General features: G+C 43.1%; 1 protein-coding gene across 1 annotated transcript in view; it reads right to left on the bottom strand.

Moving 5' to 3' along the window:
* Nucleotides 1-12,842, bottom strand: part of LOC109875102 (collagen alpha-3(IV) chain) — a 68,820-nt gene that overhangs the window by 24,905 nt on the left and 31,073 nt on the right. Inside the window, exons 2-24 of the mRNA XM_031810557.1 lie at nucleotides 10,283-10,336; nucleotides 9,974-10,063; nucleotides 9,604-9,648; nucleotides 9,463-9,507; nucleotides 9,312-9,374; nucleotides 8,631-8,684; nucleotides 8,506-8,532; nucleotides 8,346-8,405; nucleotides 7,854-7,916; nucleotides 7,617-7,652; nucleotides 7,445-7,492; nucleotides 6,585-6,659; nucleotides 5,894-5,938; nucleotides 5,384-5,458; nucleotides 5,038-5,082; nucleotides 3,992-4,045; nucleotides 2,647-2,688; nucleotides 2,350-2,449; nucleotides 2,164-2,199; nucleotides 1,896-2,069; nucleotides 1,636-1,728; nucleotides 1,353-1,442; nucleotides 639-709 (exon numbers count right to left, since the gene is read on the bottom strand). Of these exons, the coding sequence (XP_031666417.1) occupies nucleotides 639-709; nucleotides 1,353-1,442; nucleotides 1,636-1,728; nucleotides 1,896-2,069; nucleotides 2,164-2,199; nucleotides 2,350-2,449; nucleotides 2,647-2,688; nucleotides 3,992-4,045; nucleotides 5,038-5,082; nucleotides 5,384-5,458; nucleotides 5,894-5,938; nucleotides 6,585-6,659; nucleotides 7,445-7,492; nucleotides 7,617-7,652; nucleotides 7,854-7,916; nucleotides 8,346-8,405; nucleotides 8,506-8,532; nucleotides 8,631-8,684; nucleotides 9,312-9,374; nucleotides 9,463-9,507; nucleotides 9,604-9,648; nucleotides 9,974-10,063; nucleotides 10,283-10,336 (1,485 nt within the window). The remainder of the gene's footprint in view (nucleotides 1-638; nucleotides 710-1,352; nucleotides 1,443-1,635; nucleotides 1,729-1,895; nucleotides 2,070-2,163; nucleotides 2,200-2,349; nucleotides 2,450-2,646; nucleotides 2,689-3,991; nucleotides 4,046-5,037; nucleotides 5,083-5,383; nucleotides 5,459-5,893; nucleotides 5,939-6,584; nucleotides 6,660-7,444; nucleotides 7,493-7,616; nucleotides 7,653-7,853; nucleotides 7,917-8,345; nucleotides 8,406-8,505; nucleotides 8,533-8,630; nucleotides 8,685-9,311; nucleotides 9,375-9,462; nucleotides 9,508-9,603; nucleotides 9,649-9,973; nucleotides 10,064-10,282; nucleotides 10,337-12,842) is intronic.

The raw sequence follows: 12,842 nt of genomic DNA, 5'->3' as shown, positions 1-12,842 counted from the left end.
CTGTTACATTTGTATCATTTGTATCATTTGTATCATTTGTATCATTTGTATCATTCACGAGAAAAGTCATTTGTATCATTTTTTGCTTGTGAGAATCATTACCACAGGCAAGTCTAACTAGGCTTAGTTGTACCACAGCACAGATTTGCTACAGAAAAAAACAGAGTATTTGGCTTTGAGCCCATGGTTGCACCTTTGCAACGCATAAAACCCCTGGTCTCTAGCTCAAACCTTTCAAAACTAAAGACCTATTTTACTGGAGCTTCTTTCTTTCTGGCGAGGATTGCGGGACGCTCTTATAAGGGGTACACAAAAAATGAATAATCTTGAGTAAGAAACTATGCAAACTATATTTCAAAGAAACCCTATTTCATCTATTAAACATGTTTGTCACAGAAAATAGATGATTTGCAGTATAGATCCAATGAGATGGCGGGCAATACATACATTTATGGGGAAGTGTAACAGTTCAAAAAAGTTTGGGAACCACTGATCTAAGCAACGCTACAAAGGAAGAGGTGTCACTATGGAAATAATGTAACTGCAAAAACCCCAGGCAGTGTCACAGCGACATTGCAAGGTAAAATATAATAGCATTCAGTATCTGTATAGCGGAGTAATCATGTAGATAGTCTTACCGGTTGACCAGGTGGTCCTGATGGGCCTTTGAATCCTGGCTCTCCTTTGGGCCCTGGTCCTGCATTAAAGCCTGTGAGACGAGGGTGTATTCAAATGGACTCTGATTGTTACAGGTAGAACTAAAATGAAGAGCTGACACTATCCCCCATTCTATGTGACAGACAATCAGTTTTGTTCTACACAATACAAATGTTTTGGGTATGTATTTTATCCCCTTTTTCTCCTCAATTTCAATCTCGTCTCATCGCTGCAACTCCCCAACGGGCTCGGACTCGGAAGGGAGGGGGGGGGGGGGGGGGGGGTTTGAGTCATGCATCCTGCGAAACATGACCCGCCAAACTGCGCCTCTTTACACCCGCCTGCTTAACCAGGAAGCCAACTGCACCAATGTGTTGGAGGAAACACTTTCGCCTGACGACCGAGGTCAGGCTGCATGCGCCCGGCCTGCCACAAGGAGTCACTAGAGCGCGATGAGCCAAGTAAAGTACCCGCGGTTAAACCATCCCCCAACTCAGACGACGCTGGGCCAATTGTGCACCGCCCTATGGGACTCCCGATCACAGCCGGTTGTGGTACAGCCCGTGATCCAAGCCGGATATGTAGTGTCGCCTCTAGCACTGCGATGCAGTGCCTTAGACCGCTGCGCCACCCGGGACGCCCTTACACAATACATTTCTATGTGAACGTTTTTTTTATGCTGCAGGTGTTGTTACCTGGGAATCCAGGCTGACCGGGGGGTCCTGGGGGTCCCGGCTCTCCAGACCCTTTTCCTGTACACAACATACAGACCTCTCCTTTCTGACCTGTAGTGGAGAAAGAGTGACACAATGACACAAAGTGACACAAACACTTGATACCAAGTGACACACCACAATGCCAATGTCGGTGGAATTCCACCAATGAGACAGAAGGGTTTGTGGACAGCCCCATCAACAAGCAGTGATGACCCAGAATGTCCATCCAATCAGAAACCATGAGGAATCAGAGGGAGCTCACCTTTTAAACCATATTGGCCACTGTACCCTTGTTCGCCTGTCAAGCCCTTGGCTCCCTTTTCCCCTGGAGGTCCTATAAAGCCCTTAAGATTTCCTACAATTAGAAAAAAACAAGTACCTTATTTTTAATCATCTCAATGGGAGTAATTTATAGATTTGTTTCATTTCTCATGTGAAAAGTAAATGTGAGCTCGTGAGATCAGGTTGATTTAACAATATCAGAACTGTGAACATTACATTATTTCTGGAGAGTAAGTCTACCTGAGTCTCCAGATGGTCCTGGGGGTCCAGGGTCTCCACTTTCCCCAGTTGTTCCTGGAAAGCCCTCTCTGCCTGGCTCGCCGTCGATGATGGGTCCTTGGTCTCCTTTATCCCCTTTAGGTCCACTGCGACCCTTCGCTCCGCGATTGTAGGGATCATCTCCATAGTTATGAGCTGTGAAGGAGAAGATAGAGCCCCTGTACACACTTGATTGCGATGATGGAGAATGAGTGAGTGAGTGAATGAATGAGTGAGGATCAGCACTTACCTGGAGATCCAGGAGGCCCCTGGAAACCGGTGCTACCTGGAAAACAGGTTGATATGTTTAGCTATACAGACACACTTATTGGTCAAGTTGGTGAATGATGCGGGATTATACAGTGCTACTCAACGTCTGATTGGATAGGAGGGTGAATATCAATGAGGGTGTGTATGCTAGATATGCGTAGAGTACCTGGGGGACCAGTAACTCCAGTGGGACCTGGAGGGCCAGCCAACCCTTGTTGTCCTTTGGCACCCCCGGAGCCAAACACGGCCTCGCCAATCATGGTCACCTATGGGGAGGCCAGAGAGACCAGGGCATGTGTTCATAAAGCATCTCAGAGTAGGAGTTCATGTAATCTTAGTCATTCTAATCCTATCACTATGATCTAAAACGCTAAACTGATCCTAGATCAGCACTCTCTGACATACTTCTCTAACTATATTGATACTGACATTATCAGGCAAAATCTCAGGCACATTGACTCACCTCCCCGGGGTCACCATCTTGACCCTGACCACCTTTCTGTCCCTGTAGACACGTAAAAAAAGAATCTATCATTGCCAGACACGCACACGTACAATGCAGTCGGTAAGTATTCAGAACAATTCCCTTTTTCCACATTTTGTTACGTTACAGCCTTATTCTGATTAAATAAATATTTTCCTCATCAATCTAAATGCAATACCCCACAATGACGAAGCGAAAACAGTAAAAAAAAAAATGTAGGCACATTTAAAAAACAGAATTACCTTATTTACCTAAGTATTCAGACCATTTGCTATGAGACTCGAAATTGAGCTCAGGTGCATCCTGTTTCCATTGATCATCCTTGAGATGTTTTTACAACTTGATTGGATTCCACCTGTGGTAAATTCAATTGATTGGACATGATTTGGAAAGGCACACACCTGTTTATATAAGGTCAGACAGTTGACAGTGCATGTCAGATCAAAAGCCAAGGCATTAGGTTTAAGGAATTGTCTGTAGAGCGCAGAGACGGGATTGTGTCGAGGCACAGATCTGGTGAAGGGTACAAAACATTTCTGAAGCATTGAAGGTCCCCAAGAACATAGTGGTCTCCATCATTCTTCAATGGAAGAAGTTTTGAACCACCAAGACTCTTCCTAGAGCTGGCCGCCCGGCCAAACTGAGCAATCAGGGGAGAAGGGCCTTGGTCAGGGATGTGATCAGGAACGCGATGGTCACGCTGACAGAGCTCCAGAGTTCCTCTGTGGAGATGGGAGAACCTTCCAGAAGGACAACCATCTCTGCAGCACTCCACCAAACAGGTCTTTATGGTAGAGTGGCAAGACGGAAGCCACACCTCAGTAAAAGGCACATGACAGCCCGCTTGGAGTTTTCCAAAAGGCACCTAAAGGACACTGACCATGGGAAACAAGATTCTCTGGTCTGATGAAACCAAGATTGAACTCTTTGGCCTGAATGCCAAGCGTCTGGAGGAAACCTGGCACCATCCCTATGGTGAAGCATGGTGGTGGCAGCATCATGCTGTGGGGATGCTTTTCAGCAGCAGGGACTGGGAGACTAGTCAGGATCGAGGGAAAGATGAACGGAGCAAAGTACAGAGAGATCCTTGATGAAAACCTGCTTCAGAGCACTCAGGACCTCAGACTGGGGCGAAGATTCACCTTCCAACAGGACAACGATAGATTGATGAGGGGATTTTTAAGAAAAATCTATTTTAGAATAGGGCTGTAAAGTAACAAAATGTGGAATACTTTCTGAATGCACTGTACACACACACACACACACACGCACATGCACACGCACACACACTATAAACATGAAAATAATTGCGGTAATGACTGACCCATGGTCCAGGGATTCCATCAGGACCTGCTGAACCGTGATTCCCATTTCTCCCCTGAAGGGCAAGACTGTATAATTATTCTAACCTTACAAATAGCACTGTTGTGAGATGTGGAAAGCCATAGTCAATCAATCAACAGTATAGTCATTACTAAAAATATGAATCTTTAACAATCTGTAGATACTACGTGATTAGAAAGGTTCAGAATTTATTTAACACATCCCAGCACAGTTGAAAAATATATGGCACATGGAAATCATAAGAGGGAGGCTTATGGAGATAGGTGGGATGGGCTGAGAGGTGAAATTAAAAGCTCATTATCTATAATATATTTATAAATCAATAAACGTATACCGGATATGTTTAAATACCATCTATCCAGATGTAATGTATGTCAAATGACTGATGGGTTAAATGCAGAAGACACATTTTGTTTGAATGCATTCAGTTGTGCAACTGACTAGGTATCCCCCTTAGTCTTCACTTTTCTTTTTTACTGTGTAAAAAAAGTGCCATGTATGTCAAATGTGTGTAGAATGTACATGTAACAGCAAAAAGTGTAAGTTATCTCTGTCCTCTGAAGAGGATGGGCCAATAAATTTAAAAAATCATACATGAAAATAATAAAATAGCATATAATCAACATAGTTGTATGTAGTCACACAACACACACACACACACACACACACACACACACACACACACACACACACACACACACACACACACACACACACACACACACACACACACACACACACACACACACACACACACACAGTTTTATTATCCTTGTAGGGACTTAAAATTGATTTCCATTCAAAATCCTAACCTAAACCTTAACCCCTAACGCTAAAGCTTATCTCCTAATTCTAATCCTAACTCTAAACCCAACCCCTAAACTTAAAATAGCCTTTGTCCTCATGGGGACCTGGGAAATGTCGCCACAAGGGAAGTATTCCTTGTTTTACTTGTGAGGACGTCCGGTATCCACGAGGATATTACTACAACACCTGGGTTTCCTGGTCAGTTGAAGAGACAGCTACCTTATATCCAGTGGGTCCTCGATCCCCATCCTTCCCTGGCCTTCCCTAAAAGGGAATTCATGACAGTCAGTCCTCCAGAAGGAGAAGGCATATCTCTCAGTCCTCTTATCACTTAGTACTGTTTCACAGCTAATCATTGAAACCAACACCACATTATTATATTGCATCACATGCTCATTCTATCACACTGCTCAGAGGCATGAAATCCTCCCATCACTCTCATCATCATAACCACATCAGTCATAACATCATGTATCGCCTGTCATTCCGTAGGTCAGTCACCTATACAGTGTAATGGCATAATGCTCATATTACATTTATACCCTATGTGGAGTCAGTGTTATACCTCAGTACCAACGTCCCCTTGGTCCCCTTTTGCTCCTTTAAAATGGATGTGGCCAGCATAACCCTGAGCATAACCCTGAGGGCAGACAGAGAGGTTGATTGAACAAACAAACAGACAAGTCAAGACAGGACAGTTCATCTAATTGACTGTTAATCTTCTGAATCTAAAGCTAGGATTCCAGGAGACACTACATGATAGATGATAGCACCGCTATGACATGAACATGATGGCGTTGTAACATGTCCATTTACGACCGCTCATGTCAGATGACAGAGGTAGCGGTTTGTATTACAACTCTAGTGACATAACACCCATGGACAGAAACCTCCCTATGCCAGGGCAGTCATATGGTGGACTAAAATGTCGTAGTGAAACAACACTGTCACACACACACACACACACACGACCCTGTCAAATAAAATGTAACTGGATGATTCTGCCCATAAAACAGACTGTGGTTGATTAAAAGCTAGATATGCATGAGGAGTGAGAAACAAGGAGATGACTTACAAGTGAACCCTTACAGCCCTTCTCACCCAATTCACCCATCTCTCCCTGCAGAGAGAAAAGACGAGGGTCAGCTGACCTCCATCACACCAATCAGTGAGGTTTTCTGATTTGTCATACAGATTTCTTAAAGGGTAGATATTACTCCACACACATCACAGTATTTATTGATAAATCACAGTAATGATAATCTTAATCACAAAAAATATTATTATCAGGTCACAATTGCGGGCACTAAATATGGTATTGGTAATCTCTCGTGGACAGACTACGTAAACATAAATGGTACTGTAGATCTGTCCGGTGGTTGGACAAATCACGATTTTGCAGGAGTTAGCATCTTTTGAAATTCTGAAGGGGAGGGGACATAGATTTGCCCGTAACTTGCAAAGAGAGAGGGTGGAGCTCTCCGTTACAGCTCTGATCCTCGTTTTTGATCTCTTCTCTTAACACGTATGGACCCAGAATTTAATGGAGCATCTGACCAATTACGGAACACTTTAGATCTGGGTTAACCGAAATTACGGTAAAACATCAGCTGTGCTCTATTGAACTTGCCTGTTGCAATGAAACCAATAGAAAATCATTTTAAAAACACCCACTTCACACTCCAGGCAGGCTAAAGCAAATTATCAAAGTAGTTTAAAGATTTCAAATAGTGTTTGAACCCAGGTCTGACATGGCTTGACTATACCTTCATATCGAAGGGAGCGTGGGCGTATAGCTTGATCCCTTTCGGTCCCGGGACTCCAGGGGGCCCTTGGTGTCCCTAGAAGAGAAATGGAACCAGTCACACATATATCCTGTACATTGGATGGAATTCATATTTCATCCACCTGTATGTGTAAAGTACATCACACTGCTTGCTTAGCAAGTACCACCTCCTCCCGATTCGGCCCATACCTGGCACGAACTCTGGACCTCTGCCTCACAAACACACGTGACCGTGCTCCCTAAAGCATCTTAGCTGATCGCGCCACCTCAAAAGCTAGCTAATGAGGCGACGCAAGCTTGACACTTAAGGCTGAGTAGTTTCACACATCCCCATGTGCTACATATACATGCAAATTATGATGTTAGGATGCTAGGATGAGCTAGTCATTGAGAGAAACCTGGTCCAAGAGGACAGCAGGGTTAGTATAACAGATACCGGTAATCACAAGCATTAACACACATTTACATGATGGTATACATGTAACACAAACAAGAAAACACAGAGAGCTCTCGCCTTCATATTTCAAGTGCAGCTCCGCAGACTGGCCACACAGTGGCAGTGCAAAGAAGGCCATGTCTTAATACCTACAAAACATAGCCTACTCTAAAAGGCATTCAATGTCACCATTTATAAGGTACTGAAGTAATTGGATTCTGTATACGTACAAATGATATATATGGTTATGAGTTTTAGCATAAGAGAAACAATGGTGAGATATAATCAAGCATTAAACGTAAGCATGATTTCAACCATTTGAGAGATTCAGAGATCTGAGGGCTAGGAGATTTAGGCGAGTTATACATGAATAAAGCAAAAGTAATGAGTTACAATGTCTTTACCTTTAGACCACGAGGGCCAGGGATACTAGAGCTGCGTCCCTCTTGACCCTACAGAAAAGGTCAACAGTTACAGCACAACTGAGCCACCTTCCATTGACCTCAAATATCCCAATGTCCTACTGTTAACACACACACACACACACACACACACACACACACACAACCCTATTACCTTTAATCCTGGTGCTCCATGTAGGCCTATCAATCCCTTGATAGAGAGTAACAATAATGCACAATAAGACATAACTATACACAGTATGTTACAACCCTTACACAAGTATTATCTATTGAACCTCAATATTATACAAACCAATGGCATATCTGTGAAAAACCTAATAAAAGAATACAAGTATTTTGCTACATTTACATAGCATAGCCAAGCTCAGTCCAGGCAAAACAATTAACTTACCTCAACCCCACGAAGTCCAGCTTCCCCTGGTGGTCCCGTCGGTCCTGGTGACCCAGAGACACCCTGTAAGACACCACAGAGAGTTGGGTTAATGTCTATCTCTGATAAAGAGAAGAGAGACATGCCCAGTCCCAAATGCCACAAGCCCATAACCCATATGCACTAGTGGATGACAGAGGATTTGATTAGTGTAAGCATGGCAAACATAGCCTATCAGTAGGCAAGGGGATCCATATTGCTAATTGAAAGGACGACACACTGCTTGCTTGGCGAATACCACTTCTCACTTGATCCGGCACAAGCGCATAATTAAGGGTCTATTTCGGACGAAGGAAAATGATGAATAGATACTGAAGAAGAAGAAGACATAGAGGATATAGAGAGGAGATGGAGGGTGAAAGAGAAGTAGGGTACGGAACTGGAGTTTGAGGAGGGACAGAGAGAAGGGAGGACAACGAGAGTAATGCTACATTATGGGATGCTGCTGGTTACCTGGTCACCGTCTCTTCCTCTAGGTCCAGGTGGCCCACTTCCAATTGTTTGAGGTTCACCCTGCACATGCGCACACACACACAACATTTTGAATTCTGCTGTTTATTAGAAGGATGGCGATGATGAAGGTATGAGCAGGAGGAAGAGGAAGAGGGACTACCTTTGGTCCAGGTGCTCCAGGTGAACCCTGTCAAATAAAAGACAACTATCAACATTACGGTAAAAGCGTATTTTGACAGACAGTAGTGAAACACACAAGTAAAGATGTTCATGTATCCATCTTACTCTTAATCCATCACTGCTGTGGAGACCAGGTGGACCAGTTGAACCCCTCTTCCCCTGCAAAGACATTGTTGGCACCCGTTAGAAGTACTGTCAGCCTGACGACTCACACTCTTATTATTCTGCTGCTCTGTCATTCGCTACATACATTAGTCTGAGAGAGCCATAATTGAAGTTGTTTGTGGTGACGAGGGGCACGAGACGCATTGTTCAAAACAAAGTTATCAGCGTTTGGATGGTATCTAACCAATTACAGTATCAAAGCTAATGACACATTGTCAAACCGCCCCCGTTTGACTGCATCAAGGAGCCTGGGTAGCCATGCAAAATGACTGTGGCACTGCATCCAAAATGGCACACTATTCCCTATTTATTGCACTACTTCTGACCAGGAAACCCAAGGCTCTGGTTAAATGTAGTGCACTATTTAGTGAATAGGGTGCCATTTGAAACACATTTTGGATGTCTCATTATAGGTCATGATTGCGCTACTATATGATGATAAACAGTAGTGATACACACTACTAATACTGCTGTCTACAGTAGTTAAAGTGTGTGACTATAATTGTGAATCTGTCCACATCTGCATTGAAAGAGAGCATACATATCTAGCTTGGTGTGCTACCTTTTGTCAGAGAGGTTCACATAGAGAGAATATGGTGACAATAGCCACTGTTACTGCACCTCTGTTCCATTGCATCCTGAGGCACCTTGTTGGCCCATTGGTCCTTGAAGGCCTGGGATGCCCTAGAGTAACAATTTGGCAAATATTACACTGGATGAAGACACACACACACACACACACACACACTTACTGGTAATAACACACACTTACTGGTAGACCTGGTGTCCCAGCAAATCCTTCTTTACCCTCAGGTCCCTGAAGAAATAGAAAGGATTGTAGTCTTAGGAACTGCAAGATTATATAAAATATACAGCAACAACAAAAAAAAAGACATTTATTGTGGAAAGTTACCCGATTGCCATATTGTCCTGGAGGTCCATGGTAGCCCACGTCCCCCTGGGAAAGACAATCAAGACATGATTCAGGTATGCTTCTTTTCGCTGGTATGAAAACGTACAACCTTAGGTTCTCAAGGCTAGTACACTGCTAACTGTACCAAAACCTTGGACAATGCAGTCATGTGTTAACTTAAGAGTTTAAATAGCTAACTGTGCTAATCTAAGATCAGGTTCCCTCTGTCCATATAATAGTTTATAAAAGGCCAAACTAAACCTAGATCAGCACTCATTTTAGACGATTTATGAATACGGGCCATGTATAATATTTCCATTTAATGGCAATTTTTATGTGGAGCATACTGTAGTGCAGGTAAGGAAAGTACCTTTGGTCCCACTGATCCAGGATGACCCTCTGAGCCCGGATAGCCAACCGACCCAGGTAGACCAGCCTCTCCTGAGTAACCCTTTTCTCCCTGTGTGTGTGTGTGTGTGTGTGTGTGTGTGTGTGTGTGTGTGTGTGTGTGTGTGTGTGTGTGTGTGTGTGTGTGTGTGTGTGTGTGTGTGTGTGTGTGTGAAAGAGAGCAAGAGAGATGGAGAGAAAAACAGAAACAGAGAATATTGAATAGTGTGATGAGAACAAAAATATTGCAGTTACTCCCAAGGGTGCTTGCCTTGGCTGGTGGTCTGCTTACCTTATTACCTTTGACTCCTTCACAGTGACACCTCGACTTCCCAGTACACGCACACTAGAACAAAAACAGCACACACTCATTATAGCTGGCTTTTTATTTTGTTGCCCAGCACAGAGACACTGTACTCAATTTATTGTATATGTAATACGTTTCCGTAACCTACAATGTCAAGTTAAGGTTCGGTTGGTATGTTTTTTCTCAAGTTTTGATGTAAAATAGCCTAGGGGCCTTGTAGTTGTCATAGAGGCTGGAAATCAGCGGAAATGAAGTAGGTCGAAGTGCTCAATGTGTATATTTACAGTTCTTGGTGATCCAACGGTGAGACATAATATAGCTACAAATATCAAATAAGTGCAGTAGACTAGCAATACACTGGCAACAGCTAAAAGAAAAGCTTCTGAATCAGGAAATGTCCATATATACTAAACAAAAATATATAAGCAACATGTAAAGCGTCAGGTCACATGTTTCATAAGCTGTAATAAAAGATACCAGAAATGTTCCACACGCACAAAAAGCTTATTTCTCTCAAATTTGTTTACATCCCTGTTAGTTCGCATGTTTTCCTATACCAAGATAATCCATCAAACTGACAGGTGTTGCTGATTAAACAGCATGATCATTACACATGTGCACCTTTGCTGGGGACAATAAAAACTCTAAAACGTGCAGTTTTGTCACACAAAACAAATGCCACAGATTTCTCAAGTTTTGAGGGAGTGTGCAATTGGCAATTGACTACAGGAATGTCCACCGAGTGGTTGCCATAGAACTGAATGTTAATTTCACTACCATAAGCCGCCTCCAACGTCATGTTAGAGAATTTGGCAGTACGTCCAACTGGCCTCCCAACCGCAGACCACGTGTAACCACGCCAGCCCAGGACCTCCACATCCGGCTTCTTCACCTGCGGGGTCATCTGAGTGAGACCAGCCACCCAGACAGCTGATGAAACTGTGGGTTTGTACAACCGAAGAACTTCTGCACAAACTGTCAGAAACCATTTCAGGGAAGCTCATTTGCAAGCTCGTCGTCTTCACCAGGGTCTTGACCTGACTGCAGTTTGGCGTCGTAACCGACTTCAGTGGGTAAATGCTCACCTTCGATGGCCACTTGCATGCTGGAGAAGTGTGCTCTTCATGGATGAATCCCGGTTTCAACTGTACCGGGCAGTATGACGTCGTGTGGGTGAGCGGATTGCTGATGTTAACGTTGTCAACAGAGTGCCCTATGGTGGTGGTGGAGTTATCTATGGGCAGGCAATAAGCTACGGACAACGAACGCAATAGCATTTTATCGATGGCAATTTGAATGCATAGAGATACCGCCGCAATCATCTTATGTTTCAGCATGATAATGCATGGCCCCATATCGCAAGGATTTGTGCACAATTCCTGGAAGCTGAAAATGTCCCAGTTCTTCCATGGCCTGAATACTCACCAGACATGTCACCCATTGAGCAAGTTTGGGATGCTCTGGATCGATGTGTATGACAGGGTGTTCCAGTTCCCACCAATATACAGAATCTTCACACAGCCATTGAAAAGGAGTGGGACAACATTCCACAGGCCACGATACTGACTGGTTTTCTGATCCACGCCACTACCTTTTTTTTTAAGGTATCTGTGACCAACAGATGCATTTCGGTATTCTCAGTCATGTCAAATCCATAGATTAGGGCCTAATTCATTTGTTTAAATTGACTGATTTCCTTATATGAACTGTAACTCAGTAAAATCTTAGAAATTGATGCATGTTGCGTTCATATTTTTGTTCACTGTACATTTCTACATTGGTAGCCTACATTCATCTAAAGCAGACCTAATCACAATATCTATTCACAGTTCTTAAATTGAACACATTACAAAATGTTCTTCCAACTCATAGACGTTTACTGACTCCCAATCGTGGCACACGCATGCTACGTATTTCTAGTCACGCTGAGGCAACAGAACAGAGAAACCAGGCACATGAACACATGGAGTGCTCATTTAAAATAGCAGAAAACTCTTAAATGGAATTCAATAAACCAAAACTTTTACTCATCAATGTAGTTGTTTGTTAGCTCTTCAAATTATCTCTGAGAATGAAAACAGTAAATTAATGTGATAATATGTATACTCAGTGAATTTGGTGATGTTTCCATCCCATCTTACATCCTGATATCATCAGGTTCTTACTTGCTATTAAGTTGTAATTATTTTTAAGTGAGAGTCCAGCCCAACTTGTGGACTGAGAGTTTTTTTTTTAAGTGGACTGAGAGTCCAGCCCAACTTGAGTCGATTTACAGTGGCGTTCATAATTCGAACCTTCAGAAATGAGAACCTTCAGAAATGAGAACAGGTATGCAACTATCTAATGACTAATTTTAGCATTACAGTAATGTACCGTAAAATACGTATGACTGCATAGTATTGCATAAACATTTGTAACTCTAAGCCATCCACTTACTGCACTGCATTGAATGAATGAGGTTGGCTATCATGCTGTACTACCTTTTTTTGTACATTGTTTACAGGTCCTATGCTGAACACATACTGTGTTTGAATTCTGTACAGAG

Source organism: Oncorhynchus kisutch, linkage group LG30, assembly GCF_002021735.2.
Source record: "Oncorhynchus kisutch isolate 150728-3 linkage group LG30, Okis_V2, whole genome shotgun sequence".
NCBI lineage: Eukaryota > Metazoa > Chordata > Actinopteri > Salmoniformes > Salmonidae > Oncorhynchus > Oncorhynchus kisutch.
This window is presented reverse-complemented; position numbering and strand designations above follow the sequence as displayed.